The 16,620-nt window shown below is 39.3% G+C and overlaps 1 protein-coding gene across 1 annotated transcript in view; it reads left to right on the top strand.

Annotated features, from left to right (window-relative positions):
- Plcl1 (phospholipase C like 1 (inactive)) overlaps window positions 1–16,620 on the top strand; it is a 353,637-nt gene that overhangs the window by 312,082 nt on the left and 24,935 nt on the right. Inside the window, exons 4-5 of the mRNA XM_008833434.3 lie at window positions 44–119; window positions 2,419–2,528. Coding sequence (XP_008831656.1) covers window positions 44–119; window positions 2,419–2,528 — 186 coding nt within the window. The remainder of the gene's footprint in view (window positions 1–43; window positions 120–2,418; window positions 2,529–16,620) is intronic.

Here is a 16,620-nt window from a genome sequence, read left to right as displayed (position 1 = left end):
GTTTAAGGGTTTCTAACAACTACTTTTTGATGTTTTGTGACAGATGATTCAAGAGAGCCGGATCCTCATAGAAATGGCAGACACAGTCCAGGAAAAGATTGTTCAGTGTCAGAAAGCAGGTAATTATTTTTCTACTTTGTTTAGAAACCAGTCTTGACAGCTTCAAAAAGTTCCTGTTCTTTCACTTAAAGTTAAAATATTTTATGCATTGTTTGTACTTTAAGCTGCACTTATGTCTTAGTGAAGGAGATAGCTAGGTGATGAAGCAGTGGATAGCTACGTTATGTACATGGGATGGTGTCTGGAAATGAGAGATGAGGGTTTGAATCTACTGTTGTGGTTGGGAACCTCAGAATCTTCCACTGCTATCAGGGAAGCTGTGGTTTTATGTGGCCCTTTAAAACCCACATTGTAGTTATGGTTTGAGCCACAGTCCTATTTATCATCTATGTTTTTGCCCTATTTGCTAGTTCCCATTTTAGATTTGTTCTTTTTTTAAGGATGGGAAAGGTCACATATGTGTTAGTATCCACCTGTGTCTATGCTTCTCTTCATCCATATCCCTGAGCCTTTATTTCTTGGATCCATGCCCTCCTCTATCCACACATGCAATAAAGATGAAGAAGGGGGAGATGACAGCACTGACATTTGCTTTATCGATATGCATATGATGTATCAAGCACATTCACTGTCCTTCTTTATCCTCATGACAGTTCTACATTCTGCATTTTATCTGATTGATTTATAGATAGGTCATCTGAAAGGCTGAGTGAATGATCCAAGGTCTTGGTGTCAACACACGACAGAGCTGACCTATGAACACAGACTAGCTTTAAAATCTGTGCTCCTTACTCACTGATTGTGAGTCTTAGCCATTTTAAGTGTCAGGAAACACAAGAATAAAAATGTCCAACGTTTACAGCAGTCCAGAGCTACTCTGCAGGCTTTATATGCATTGATCCAGTTGATCTTCACCACAGCCCCTTTAAATGGACACTTTTGGTCCCAGTGTTTCACCAGTCAGGACAATGAAGCCCAGTGAGTTTCAAGGGTTGTTCAGATCATACAACTAGTGAGTGGGTGACCTAGAATGTAAGTGTGTGCTCTATGTTCTTTCTGATGGGCTATGTCTGTAATATTAGCACCTGCAAAGTCAGTGTTGTTTTTAAGTAGTCATAAAGATGCAGTTACTGGAACAGGGAGAGAGGTGTCAGGTCCCTACCCAGCATGGGCTACATGAGGCCAACTTTGCATACACTGTCCAGTCCTGAATGCAGGTGCCCACACTGCTCAAATCCAGGAAGTTGAGCAGTACGGTGACTCTACCTGAATGCCATTGTCAAAGATGAGTCATTAGTAAGCAGAAACGTGTTAGAATGTCTAATGCAAGGAAGAGAGAATCCAAGGATGATTTAATCCAGTATTTTTCTTCAGACTTATGAGAAGGCTGCACCGTAGATAAGAGATAGATTAGACCTTGTTGGCCTGGGTCCAGCTAGCACTGAGGAGTAGAAGTTCTGGGAAAGGAGATTTTGGCTCAGTGTCAGTTTTTGCCCTTCAAAGATGGAACAAACTGTCCGTAAGAGAATGTGATTCTCATCCCCGAGGTGCTAAGATAAAGGCTGCAGACACAGATGATAGTGATGTTATTTATGGCATTCAAGCTTGAGTGAGCAGTAGAGCTAAAACACAGAAAGGCCATTCCCAAATCTGAAGCATGTGGGTGTTTCCAAGAATGCTATTTTTCAAAGTCCTTTTCTTTTTAGTCAATATCTTCTAATTACTATTATCACCTGTGTGGGCTCCAGGGCCTGCTTTTGAGCCAGAAGACTGGTTCTTAGAAGGAGGAGCTATGAATCCTCATATCAGGTTATCACTACATCTCACAACATTCCCCAGGAAAACCAGGAAGAGGACACTTAGGGAAATGACACCTATTGGGAGGATTTGCTTCTTAATTTCTCTAGCTTTTATCTAGGTCTCTGTTCCTGGCTGTTTAAAATGAAATTTAGCTGGCATTGGTTATTGTTAGTGCCTTTTATGGACACCATTTGGTGAAATGAATTCAATGGAAAAGAGAATTCAGTTTAAAAGGTTAGAAATTATGAAGGATAGGAATATCAAATTACACACACACACACACACACACACACACACACACACAGATACACACTTTTGGGGGTCTTTTCGGGACAGGGTTTCCCTGTAGTACCAACTGGCCTTGAACTTGCTATGTAGACCAGGCTGGTTTCCATCTTACAGAGATCTACCTGCCTCTGCCTCCTGAGTGCTGGGATTAGAGGCATGTGCTGCCACAGCTGGCTGTAAAATTATATTTTACTGAGACTATTTTCATGATACAATTGTGTATTTTTCTGAAATGTGTACTAAAATTTCCCATGTGCATTCTTTTCAAAGGGATGGAGTTCCATGAAGAACTTCATAATCTGGGGCCAAAGGAAGGCTTGAAGGGAAGAAAACTCAACAAGGCAACTGAGAGCTTTGCTTGGAACATTACAGTATTAAAGGTACATAAATTCCCCAGCTGCTCCTTTGCCATGTTTCTTTCCGCCTCCTTCCAGGAGAGAAACATCATGGGATAAATAGAGTGATTTGAATTTTTAAGCAATGAATGGCCTGATCACCAATTCTGCTCTACTGAATCCTGGGAAGGACTTGGTTTTTATCTTAATGGGGCAAAAAGGTGTGTGTGATGGGCAGAAAACAGCACGTGAGTGAGACCTAATTTCATTGCTGCCCCTCCTCCGTGTGTGTGTGTGTGTGTGTGTGTGTGTGTGTGTGTGTTTATTCAAACAGTTCTGTTCAATCAATATGGCTGTTATCATTTGCTTCTGGGAAGGTTCCAACATTAGTGATTTGGAACAGCCATGTACTGCAGAATATCTAAGTGATTTGGAACACTCATACTATAGAATGTCTAAATGATTTGGAACAGTCTCACACTGTAGAATATCTGGGACCATTTGGGGTTTTTATTTTAGAACAGTCACTATAAATACATTTCTTTTTGCAAATAGTTATGGAAGTCAGTTTCTTGAGATTGCAATTTACTTTCTGCTGCAAGTTAATTTTAGGAATTTGAAATAAAGATGCCATGTTTACTCGGAACATTGTGGTGGAAGAAAAAAAATCATAAACAAAAATTTGTAATTGCTTATATTTAGAGAATCCCTATTATGTTGGGTACCAATTAATGAGATTTTTAGGAGTTAATAATGAATACAAAACCCCATACTATTGTTGGTCTCATTTTACAGGTGAGGAAACAGAGGCATTGAGGGCTTAGACACATATATTACCCAAGGTTACACAGCTACTTAATGGTGAAGCTGGGGTTTGAACCCAGAGCCCATGTCTTTAACCTGCTCAGCAGAGCTGCCGCACATTTCTGTTAAAGTGTGAGGTGACCCATAAAATGTGCCACATGTGACTCTTATAAATTCAGTCCATGTATGTCTATTAGGCTCCTACTGTGTGGGTCTATGGTAGGCATTGGCAGTACATAGAAAGTGAAAACTTATAGGTTTGGGCCTCATAAGTTAGCAGCCTGACTCTGTGGGGGTAAGATAGGCTTTGCTTAAGGGGCAGGGGAGAGCTTGGGCTGGAGCATCGAAAGAAAAGCTTATTATAACACTAGAACAGGACTTATTAAAACTTTTACACTTGTGACTTCTTTTCCACTGAGAAAAATTTTCATAACCCTAGCTATATAGGTATATAAAATAGATATACAAATAGTTTACTGATAATAAATCACAAAAAGATTACTTTGAAACAATTCTTTGGTAAACATATTATTGATGATGAAAGCCAATTTGCATACTATTGAGATGGATGTGCTTGTTTGCTTTTTCATAAAGAATTAAATCTTGACTGCATCATTGATACTGAAGGACATAGACTGTCTTCAGCACTTTTCAAAACTGATATTTTTATTTTAAAATCAATGCTGAAAATAACAAATATAATACATGAAAAAAGGACATGAGCGTGTTTGGGGTCATTTCAGAAACTGCTGAAAACTGTCCTAATCTCAAGCCATAATATTTTATGATTTTTAATTTAATATTTATTTACTTTTATTTTTGAGACAGGCTCTCCTGTATAGCTCCAGCTGGCCTGGAAATTGCCATGTAGACCAGGCTAGCCTCAATCTCACAGAGATCTGCTTGCCTCTGGCTCCTGAGTGCTGAGATTAAAGGCCTATACCTTCACACCTGGTTTGTTTTATAATTTTTAAAAATCAAGCTCAAGTTAGCAATTTAAATAGCAGTCTTTCTCTGATTTTTATTATTTCTTTGATAATTTTATGCCATGTGTTTTGATCATAGTCACTCCCCTCCCCGACCTCCTCCCAGATCCATACTCCCATCTCTACCCTCCCAACTTTATGTCCTTTTCTTTTTTTCTTTTACATTTAAACCCATGAAGTCCAATTTGTCGTGCCTGTATACTCGTGGGTGTATGGCTGTCTACTAAAGCATGGTCTACCAGGGGTCAGTCACATCCTTAAAAATCCTGTCTTTCCTTCTCCCAGCATCCATCAGTTGCCAGTAGCTCCACAGCTCGGGTGGGACTTCATACTCACCTCTCCTCTTCACGCTGGAATTTTGTCTAGCTTGAACTTGTAAAGGTCTTGTGTATGCTGTCACAAAAGCCACCCTGTTGTACCCAGAAAACATTGCTTCCTTGTAATCATTCACTGCCTCTGTTTCTTAAAATCTTCCTGTCCCTTCTTCCACAATGACCCCTGACCCTGAGGAGGAGAGTGTTGATATAGAGAACCCATTATGGCTGAACATTTCACAGTCTCTTATTTTCTGCACTTTGAGCAATTGTGGGTCTCTGTGTTAATCACCATCTACTTCCAAAAGAAGCTTCTCTGACGTGGACTGAGAGGCACTTAATCTATAGGTATAACATTAAGTCGTTAGGGGTCAGTTTAATACTATGTCCTTTTAGTAGGATACCAGTCGTGGGTTCTCCCTTAGGGCCTATGACCTGTCTAGCTGCAGGTTCTTGGCCAGAATGACAGTGCCAGGTATAAGTTTTATCTTGTGGAGTGGACCTTAAATCCAATCAGAAAGTGGTTGGTTACTCAGCAGTTTAGAAATAAAATGTTCTAACAACATAATTCAAAAATACACTGATTTTCTATTTACATGCTGGAGAAGCGTAGTGGAAAAGTTGAGTCTCCAATTTTTAAATTTGTTTTCTGTAATTAAACTGTTATGCCTCTAGAAGAACAGAAAATTTTGCTTAGAACAGTGAAAACACCCGATTCATAAGATGCAGTTGACTGCTGAGGCATCACAGTCAGTGTTGGTGCTGCCTGGCACGACAGCATTCACAGTACAAAGCGTGCTGCTCTGTGTTCCAAACCACGGCTGCTGTGAAGCAGGCGCACAAGGGCAAGTGCTGCCAGGAGCACCTTGGAGTCATCGTGGGTTTGAGTTTGAATTAATTTTTGTTTGGGTCCATTCAGAGAAATGCCATTGTTGCCATTTTTCTTTTTGCAACCCCTGCATTCAGTTTTGTAGCCTCACATAGAATTGTGACCCAAAGTTTAACAAATTGGACCCATGGTATACCATGGCAACCTGAACCTAATAGAAGCACTTTCTCCTCAGCAGATATTTATTTGGGCTTGTTAAATGCCAGTCACCAGGAAAGGTGCTTAGGAATATGAGTATCAAGAACACTACCTGGGCCTTGAGGACTAGGCTGCAAAGGGAGATAGACAACTGCTGACTGTTACTCTCACGTAGTTATTCAGCATTTAACATGCGACCAGTGCTCCTAGCCAGGTACTTTATACACATTTCCTCCTTGTTCCTCCACCAACTGTCTGTGGTCCGGCAGCATCAAATGTTGACCCTAATAGACTTTCCTCATTTCACAGATGAAATTGAGTCTGAGGGAGGTTTAAGCTTCTTGTTTGGAGTCAAACAGCTAGTAAATGGCTGAATTGAGATTTTTTAAATTAAAATTTATTTTTATTTTATGTGTATGAGTGTTTTGCCTACATGTATGTAAGTGCACCCATGCATGCAGTACCCATGGAGGTCAAAAAAGTGTGTCGGACCTCCTGGATCTGGAGTTGGGGTGGTTGTTAGCTACCACATGGGTGCTCAGAATCAAACCCAGGCACTCTGCAAGAGCAGCCAGTACCCTTAACTGCCATCCAGCTCTTCAGTCCCCCCAAATTGAGATTTTTTTAAAAAACTCATACCTGTGATTCTGATGTACTCTGTGCTGCCTCCTGTAAAGTTCCATCCATGTTTCCAGGGAACCTTGTCCAGCGATGAACACAGGGTCTGTGTATAGACTGTTGGATTGTGGTAAGATTTCAGTCAAATTATGCAGTGTCTCTGAATATGGTAATAATGCCTTTGTCCATGATTTTATAAGAACTTAAATAGGGTGATGTGGTGATTTAAATGGAAATGTCCCCTGTGGGCTCCGAGTATTTGTACATTTTATCCTCAGTTGGTGGTGCTGTTTTCGGAGGTCTGAGAAAGTGTGGCCATGCTGGGGGAAGCATGTTACTGGGGACCAACCTAGAGAGTTCTTAAGCCTGGCCAAGATTTACAGTCACTCTGCTTTCTGTGCCTGCTAGATGATGTGAGTACTCCTCTTTCTGTTCTGGTCACCATGCCTCTCCACCACGATGGACTCTGATTTCTCTGGAACCATAAGCTCAAATAAACTCTTTTGTAAGTTCCCTTGGTCACTGTGTTTTACCAAAGAAGCAGAAAAGTAACTAATATAGGTGATAAACATAAAAGATCTAAGTTTAGGGGGCTGGAGAGATGGCTCAGCAGATAAGAACACTGACTTCCTGCAGAAGACCTGGGTTTGAATCCCAGCACCCACATGGCAACTAACAACTGTCTGTAACTCCAGTTCCAGGGGATCAGACAGTCTCTTCTGTCCTCTGCAGGCATTGCACGACACTGGTGCACTTACCTACATGCAGGCAACTACATGCATACACATAAAATAAAAATAATAAATAAAATATTAGAAAAAGATATGAGTTTAAATGCACAAAACTGGATGGTGTTGAATTTTTGATGTCACTTTTTGTTATTTTTCCAGGTGAGGCTTTCCCTTACAGAAACAAGATTTCTGTTGTTATTTTTGTTTGATTTGTTGTAAACTTCTGACATGAGCCCATTTAGTTTTGCGAGGTTTGTTGGTGTGACAACAATGCATTAGTAATAAACTGTTCTAAATATTGATACTACTATCAACTGCTGGGAAACATAAAAGCAGAATGCATAAGAGTTCAGGATGGGAACTGGAGAGATGGCTCAGTGTCTAAGAGCAGGTGCTCTTGCAGAGGACCTGGGTTTGGTTCTCAGCACCCACATGGCAGCTCACAATGTTATGTAACTCTAGTTCGGGGCAATCCTTCGCAGGTTCTAATAGACACATGGTGCACATACATACACTCAAGCATAACACTTATATACATAAAATAGGGATACATACTTTTTTAAAACGTCCAGACTGCAGCCAGACACTAACTGTATGTATCCTTGGGAAAATTTCCTTTTGTTTCTTATGCTTCTGAAACAATATGGATGCCCTTGGTTGTGTTATGCTAATAAAAATCTGAAAAATCTTATTGTCTTAAAACAATGGCTTTCTTTGTTCATATGCATGTATGCCATAGGTCAATAAGGGTCACTCAGTAGTCCAGGTTAGCTAATGGGCACTCCATCTCAACACATGCTTTTTAATCCCAGTGTGTCTCTGTCTCTGTCTCTCTCCCTTTCTCTCTCCATATATATATATATATATGTGTGTGTGTGTGTGTGTGTGTGTGCGCATGCATGTGTGTAAGACTCTATCTCTCATGTAGGAAGATGGAAGACAGAAAACACACACAAACACACACATATATTTTTTTCTTCCCAGTATTGTTGTATGTCTGTATGTCCTTTTACTCATATTTAACTGGTCCAACAGGCAAATGTCAACCTCCTCAGGAAAGGGAGGTAGATAATGGTAAATTTAATATACCAGAGATGGGTTTTTCAACTATCTTCTCATAGACTAAAGATTAAATAAATTACTATACTTAAAGTGGTGTTTGGCCTGTATGAAGTATGATGTGCATTAATACTGGGTATTGAGTTCTTACAGTGAAGAGAAGTGAGATTTTCTCACTGTGTCTTCACTATTTTAAGAACAGTCCCATAAAGTTACTGTTATTGTGCTTATTTAGCAGCTAGGGGAGCTGAGGCTCAAAAGGTTAAGTACTCTTCCCATTAGAATATAAGTAGCATGTGATGGAGCTAGGATGTAAAGGCAGAGCCCATGCTGTCAGCCTACTATGCTATATTGTTAGAGTGGCATCATAACCATAAAGTTTGTATTAACTGGCTTCTCTCCATGTGTCAAGGGAGGATCCCATTTTCCTTGGCAGCGCCTCTACAGAGAAGAAAGGTAAATCAAGAGAGCAGCTTTAGACCCTGTCAACTGTTCTTACTCTTACACTGTGTTTACCAAGGAATCTTACCCTGGTTTTCCAAGTATACTTTTCTACTGTAAATAGGAGGGGGCGGACCAAGTGACAAAACTAGTCCCAACAGGCTGGCAGTCGCATTTCTCTTTGTAAATGGAGCAGTTAGCTTTCTTCTTTTATTGGTCTACCAACCTTTGTTAGTGCGAATTTCCTTCCTTGGGTGTTATCACCCCTGAAGGAATGTGTCCAGTTGAGCTCTTGGAAAGATAGCATTGAAATCATGCAAGCAAACAACAAAAGTATCAAAGCAAAGTCCAGATCTCAGGGCCCCGAGAACCCAGTCAGCCTCCTCCTCTGTCTCTTGGACGGTGTTGCTAGTCCTTGACTTTTAGTCCAGATGTTTCCAGCTTCAAGTTCTTTTATAATTAATAAAATAAAGACTTCTTTTTGTGTTGTTGGGAATTGAACCCAGGCCTTGAACATTCTAGGTAAACCCCAGCTCTTTGTGAATTTTGAGTCTGCGTTATCCAAATGACCTCAGATTTGAGATCCTCCTGCCTCATTCAACACAGTAGCTAGGATTATAGTTATGAACCACCATACAAAGCCAGCCACAACTTGTGTGTGTGTGAATGATGCATGTACATGTATGTGTGTGAATATGGGCATGCACAGGTACCATGGTGAATATGTGGAAGTCAGAGGACAACCTTGGCTATTGCCTTTCAACTTGTTTGAGAGAGGGTCTCTTTTGCTGTTTTCTGCTGAGTAGACCAGGGAGCTGACCTGCAAGCTTGCAGGAATTCTCCTTTCTCTACCTCCCATTTCACTGCAGGACCACGTGCTGCTGTCAGCTTCACCTGGGTTCTGAGGATTCAAACTCAGGTCTTCATGTCTGAGTAAGTGCTTTACCTGTTGAGTCATTGTTCCAACCCTGCAAGCCGCAATTTCTTGAGGAGGCAGAGGGAGCTTCAGATCTGTGCTTCAGGCACAAGCTTTCCCTCATCAGGCTCTCTCCTCCACAGTCACGGTTCTGCTGTTCAGAGACCTAAGTTGTCCTTTATTACCCAAGGTCTTAGAGCAGAATCCCGGGATCTTTTTCTTTAGCCAGCAAACCTGAGCTGATTTAGAGATGAGAGATGAGTAAGTTCCCCAGGCATCCCTGAGCAGGCTCTTGAGAAGAAAGGAGCCTCCTTGGGATTACGGTTGACATTCCTTTAAGTGATGACTTTGACAGGTGAACCTTCGAGGGGCTTAAATAAAACCTTGAATTATGCTACATCTAAAGAAAACATTTTCTAATGATACATGCAAAATAGATCCTTGGACCAAAAATTCCCTTCTGCTTTATCTTAGGGATTATCTAAGAATTTAGACATATAAGAAGTTGAATAATATATTATGTTGGGCTATGATCTAGAAATCTGCAATTAAGTATATGCAATATAATCTTTTGAAATTCCCTTGTCTTCTTTGGAGCTAGTTTATCTTAATTAAAAATAATATTTTATGTTTGCTAAAGCCCTTATACATTTCCAAATTTCATGATGAGATGCAATGCCATTTTTAGTCTTTTTCTGGGGTCTGACAGCATTTTCTTTCTTAAACACATTGAACCTTTTATCACTGCTTTCAGCAATAGTGTAAATTGCAATTATAGATTCTTTCTTTTATGTTTGGCTTCAACCACTATTTTTACTTTAGCCCACAGCAGTGTAAGGCCTTAATATGAGTCAGAATCTGTTGTTCATGGTCTTCCATTGTGATTCCCCCATTAGTCTCTCTTCTAGATTGCTATTTCTAAATGGGAACATGTTGACATGGTCTACACTTTTACCATTCTTTTGGGAAGTTTTGCAGACAACATGATGTTTTTTATGTGTGCATTCTGCAAGGCTGTCTTGCATGAGAATACTCAGACACCACTGTAAAAGTTCTGATAATTGAATTCACTTTGCATTGTGTGGAAGTTCTTCTAGCTTGGAACTGTAGATTAAAAACACATTAAGCTCCCTCCATAGGTTAAGTGGTCTATAGTAAAAGACAAGTTGTTCCAAACAGAGTGTGTTGAATGACTACTGCAGGTCAATCCCTGATTGTCTGTTCGTCTATCTAACCAGCTAGCTGTGTATCTGTGGCTCAAAAATTTACCTACCAACCTAAACACTTTCATATTTCATGAAGTTGTGTGTCTAAGAGCTGGAAGGAATGCTGTATTGTGATATGTATCTTTTCTAGGCTATGTTTACTTAAATTTTTTGCCTTTTAACTGTTTGAAGATTAATGCTTCAATTTTGGTAGGCGTGGTGTCTGTCATGCTAGAAATGTTTAGTGCACACAGCTGGGAGGTTCAAACAACCTGAAGCTTAAGCAGATGGCCTGATTCTAGTGGCAGCTGGTTTAGTCTCACTCAACCTAGACCACCTGTGATCTTAGCCGGCTGCCTCATGAAGCATGTCTCAGATCACCAGGAAGAAGATGGGTAGCAGGAGACAGAGAATGAATGGGTGGATGATTTCTCGAAAAGAAACACCTTGAGTCTCATGTGCCAGTACTTTTGCCTTTATATAAGAAAGAAAGAATTATTAAGGAAGTGGAGTATACATTTAAATAGCATATCTAAGTTTGAGATCCTGAGACTAGGTGTTTTAAAAAGTATTCCTGCACACTAGTTTAAAACTCTATAACTGTTTGGCTTATTGATGTAAAATAAAACTCACTCCCTTATTTCAAGAAATTGATTTATTTCTTCTTCAACATTTATAGACAAGATAGGGCAAAATATAAAAGGGGCTTCTAGTCCATGAATTTAAAAACCATTTTTAAAATTTTTTTTGAGGTGAATTTGTTATATAGTCCAGACAGACCCTGAACTGATAAACTAGAGTGTCTCCCAAGTGTTATTATTATTATAGATATGTGCCACCAGATCTCAAGATAGCAAACGATAACTTAAAATTATTTTATTTTCTGTTAAACCAAATTCATCTATTCAGTGAGTATATTTATAAGTCCCTGCTGGAAGCTAGGCTTGTGCCTGGGATAAATCGCCCTTTGGTTCCATGGAGCTGACAGTGTCCTGTCAGTTACTTATTAGGCACACAGTGAGCATTGACTTTGTCGCTGTTATGAGAACCTTACAAGAGGATTGCATGGCACTGTTTGAATATGTAACAGAAGTGGATGTGGTGGTACACACCTACAATCCTAACACTTGGGAGGCCCAGGCAGGAGGCCAGCTGTGGCTGCATGGTCAATTCCAGGCCAGTCTGGGCTACAAAATCCAAAATTAAAATAAAACAAAAACCAGAAGGAGAAAACAGAGGATTTACAATAAGATTTGACCTTATTGGAGAGCCCAGGAATTCTTCCATGAAGAAGTTCTGGCAGAACTCAGAGTGAGAATCTCTAGCCTTTTATGGATTCTACAACCCTGCGTGTGTCTTGATACTGGACAGCAGTGGCCAAGAGAATCTGAAAATAACGGTGGAAAGAAAGCAAATCAAAGCGAAGACATGTTAGAACAACTCAGTATGATCTGAGGAGTCCCAAGATTTCTGCTTGATCATTTAATCACCACCCTTTAGTCTCATAGCTAATTTGTTATTATAGAAAATCTGCTCACATACCCTCTAAAGAGCGATATATAGAAACAGTTTCTGGTAATGTGAATCATAAAATTCATTGTCAGCTTATGGTTGCAAAAGAGTATATTATAAAGTTTGTTTTTGAGAGATTGATGCAATTTAAAGCTGATAAGGTAAACAACAAAAAAGAGAGAAACTCCAAAACATAGTGTTAGTGTTAGAAAGAGGGAAAATTTATTTTTTTAAAATGGCTATTGTATTTTTTCATTTTTAATGTTTTATTGAGTTTTAATGCATTTCATATAAACATCTTAATCAAATTTAGGCCCTTTCCCCCTCGCTGCCCCCCCCCCCCATTTCAGGTATTCTGTCACATATGTTAAGTCCTATCCATTCAAACATTTCTATCCAGATGTCCCTCGGTGCAAGTTCATCCACTGGAATCTAGTCAGCCTATCTAGGTCACTCCCTTAAAGAAGATCTACTCTCCCTCACCCCAGAGTAATCATTTGCCAATAGTTCCTTGGCTAAGGTTGTGGCCTGCTGCCCATTTCCCATGCTCCATGCTGGGTTTTTGTCTCATTGAGTTGGCAAGGGTCTTGTGCATGCCGTCAGCATTGCTGCAAGTTTATAGGAACAAGTTTCCAGTGACAGGAAGTCCCTGTTTCCTTATGTTCATTCACCAACCCTGGCAATCTTTCCACCCCTCTCCCACAGTGGTCCCTGAGTCATGGGTGGATGGGTTTAATATAGGAGTCCATTCCAGGGACACATACTCTGAAGTCTTTTATTCTCTAAAACTTAGCCAGTTGTGGCCTTCTGTGTGCCACTCACCTTGTTGTACTGGGGAGCTTTGCTGGTGAAAGTTGGGGGGTGTATTAGTATTCCTGCTACCTTCTGTTCCGCTAATATCTTTATAATGATAAAAAGTCACAAGTTTAAAAAATTGTTTTAAACAGCTTTTGTTCAACAATATAGGCCAGTTCAGATAAGATAGAATATTAAAGCTGCTTAGCAATAAGTAGGCTGGTTTCATGGTGTCTGGATTTCTTCCTTGGGTGGCTGCATCCCAGCTGTGCTGCCCAGGAGTTTAGCAGAGATAAAAGCCAGGCTGTTGACATGATTATGGAGGCTCACACCACTTTACTTTATCTCCAATAGAACTAAATTTAGTATCTCAGAGGTATACTTTATTTTCCAAATGAAAGCTGCATTTTATAATGACTCTGAATAATTCAGAAGTGGCAGGATCCTAATGAATAGATATATCCTAGACCAGAGGACTTGGCTCCAGCTTGTGAGGTTATCAAAATTCTCCCTTTTCTCACAGTTAAGCTTTGTTTATAGAAAATCTATTTTTTACAACTACACCAGACTGAGGTGAATTTCAGTTAAGGTAAGTTGTATGTAACTTTCTTCCTCTATTTCCTACAATGATCCAAATAGAAAGAACATGAAAAACAAAACCATTTCATTTTTATTATAAGTTTTATAGATATTAGCTCCTCCTCTGACCTTATTACTCAGTGGAGAAAAAAAGAATGCAAAATGAGTTCACTTCTCTGAATGCACATGATATACATAACATAGGTAACACATGTGTGCCCATGTACCCACACACATGCACACACACAGAGAAGTACACATATACACATGGTCATGCAAAACAAATCCAGATTTAGACAAAAAAAAGACTTCATTTGAAGGAGGGTTTATTGCAATGAATGCATTGCAAAAGGTGACATTTAGGGAAGGATCAAAGTTTAAGGGCTTCAGAGGAGATGAGAAACTTAGCTGGAGTTGGCCAAGTCAACATAGCAGGTGTTTTCTCTAGATTAGTGCAGACAGTTCTGCCAGTCACTTCTAAAAGGCATAAAGGAATTTGGAGGGTCTACATGTAGCTTTATCAAAAGTAATCAAGGGGACTTCTAGAAATTTGAGCTAGTTCTATGAGGCAGAGGGTTCTTTGTGGTAAGGTGTTCTCTGGAACACAAAAGGACATGGTGGTACAATTTATTAACCATTATGTTTTGCAAAGGCACAGGGATTATATAAAATATAATATTGTCACCATGCATGTGTACATATGTACATATACATATGTGTATGCATATGCAAAATTCTACATGTATGTGCATAAATGTAAATACTTAAAAGATAATTTAATTTAAGAATATTGGAATAATATGTTACTCTTTTAAAACCCCGTGGAAGCATATTAGGCTTCAAGAAAACTTCCCACGATCCAGAAGTAGTCATTTTCCACTTTCATTTGACTTCTCTTATTTTAGAGAGATCTGGTGTGCTCAAATATACATCATCTACAAGATTACATATTCACAGTAACAGGCCAGAGACTAAACCTTCTCCCTCTCCTATTTCTCTTTTCTTGTAAAATAATTTTTATCATTAATCATTATCTATGTATTATTGGTTCTTAAACCCTTCAAGTCAGTGAGGATTCCTATTTACCAAAGCAGAATAATTAGGAACCAAAATTTTTCCTTTTAAGGAAAAATTCATGGATTTATGAGATAGTGGTATGACTTTTTACAAAAGAGATCCCTTTGGGGTTCTGAAAATGAATTTAGATCATCAAAACACTCACATAAAGCTATTCAGAAAGTTATTTGAGTAAGCGAGAAATTGCAATCATGATATTATAATCATGATGTTATTATAAATGTTTTGAAAGAAGGTATCTAGAGGAGAAAGGTGCTTCCCACAGAACAGTGACAGTTGAGCCTTAGGCATGAACATAGACAATTCTGTACAAAAAATATCAAGTCCTCATATTGCAGGCTTTCAGAGATGAAGTATAGTCCCCCTGTAGCTGGAGAGAATCCTTTTGGTGGAGGGAAACACATTGCCACCTGCCCCTCCATGATGCAGTTTGTAAGTCTGCTGGGACAGAGCTTTGCATTCTAAAAAAATACTTATAATCTTTGCTTACTTTTTAAAAGAGACAACATTCTCAACAGACTTCTGAGAGAATTGTGCTCAAATTGTTCTTAAATTGTTTTACAGTGTATTCTAGGCTATATTCTCGCCACCCAGGGCTCTTAGAAGTATTCCTTAATCAACTGGATTTCCCTGTTTCATGCTGCTAGTAGCCAACATTATAAGTAATCTAGAAAAAGTAGTTTGTGGATTCCTTTTTCCAGGACATGATGATCTCTCAGGCCAAAAAGAAATTCCTAATCAATTGCAAACAAGTCTAGCATCAGAAAGTTGAGCTTCTTTTCCTAAACAAGTACTAAAGGATATATTTCTCATATACCTTTAAAGTATTTGACTGTTATGATTAAATCTTAAATGTGCCCCCAACTGAAGTGCCAAAGTCTTGATTACCAGCCTGTGGAGTCACTGGGAGATTGTGAAACTTTTAGGAAGTAGAACCTGGTAGAGAGAAGTTACTTGACCTTGACAGGGATATGGAGACTGGTTCCTTCCTTTCTCTTTCTTTGCTTCTTGGTCACCGTGAGGTGAACAGCTCCTCTCTCTGTGCTCCCACTGTGCCCTTGCCTCAGGCCTGAAAGCAACAGGGCCAAGTGATGCTTGATTGACACCTCTGAAATCATGAACCAAAATACATCTTTCCTATTTATAAAGTTGTTGATCTCAGGCACTTTTAACAGAGATTGAAAGTTGAATGATACAAACTATATATCCTAAAAATATGAGTTTTGTCAAAAATTCAAATAGTCTTCAATCAGAAATATGGATGTTGTACTCTAATTTTGTTTTTTCCCTGATTATATTGGACTCTTTTTTTTTTGTCTTGAGGCAGAAATCTATATAGAGAGGGACTGTAGATATTGCTCAGTGGTTAAGAGCACTAACTGGGACCAGGGATTGATTCCCAGCACCCACAGGGTAACAACTACCCAAAGTTCCAGTTTCTTGGGATCCAATGCCCTCTTCTGGACTCCATGGGCATTGCATAATATTGGTGGTGCACTTACATACATGCAGGCAAAACACTCATACACATATAAAAATAAATAAATTAAATAAAATTAAAGTCTATATATAGAGAAGATTAAAAGTTTCTGCTTGAAAGCACATAATTTGAATTTATGCTGGAACAATCATATAGACACTTGAGCGCCATATACAGTTTACCTGCTGGCAAATACATGGTTATTTGCACACCACTTCCTCATTCCATTCTCTGTATAGCCTTCCACTCTTCTTATACATGTTGCAGGAAAATAGCTTATGCTTATTGTGACTTTCATCACAACCCAGAGGCAGATCTCCGTGAAAAATGAAGCCAGCATGTGAATTCTTGACTATGAAAAATGTATATGTTAACAGTAATGTACCCTAATATTAAATTTGAATAAGTAGAATGAAAAATTCTTCACAATGTGCATTGTATATCCTCTGAGGCAGCCTGTAGAGGCTTTCCATGTATGCTGGAAGCAGAAAGGGAAAAGCCTGCCACTTCCTTCCTGCTCTCCTTTATCCATAATACAGTTTGGCTTGGGAGGGAGAGGAAGAATGTCATTGAAAAGAACAATCCTATGAGCC

Source organism: Nannospalax galili, unplaced genomic scaffold (assembly GCF_000622305.1).
Source record: "Nannospalax galili isolate Female #2095 unplaced genomic scaffold, S.galili_v1.0 scaffold610, whole genome shotgun sequence".
Classification (NCBI taxonomy): Eukaryota; Metazoa; Chordata; class Mammalia; order Rodentia; family Spalacidae; genus Nannospalax; species Nannospalax galili.
The sequence above is the reverse complement of the archived record's forward strand: the minus strand, read 5'-3'. Positions and strand labels throughout refer to the sequence as shown.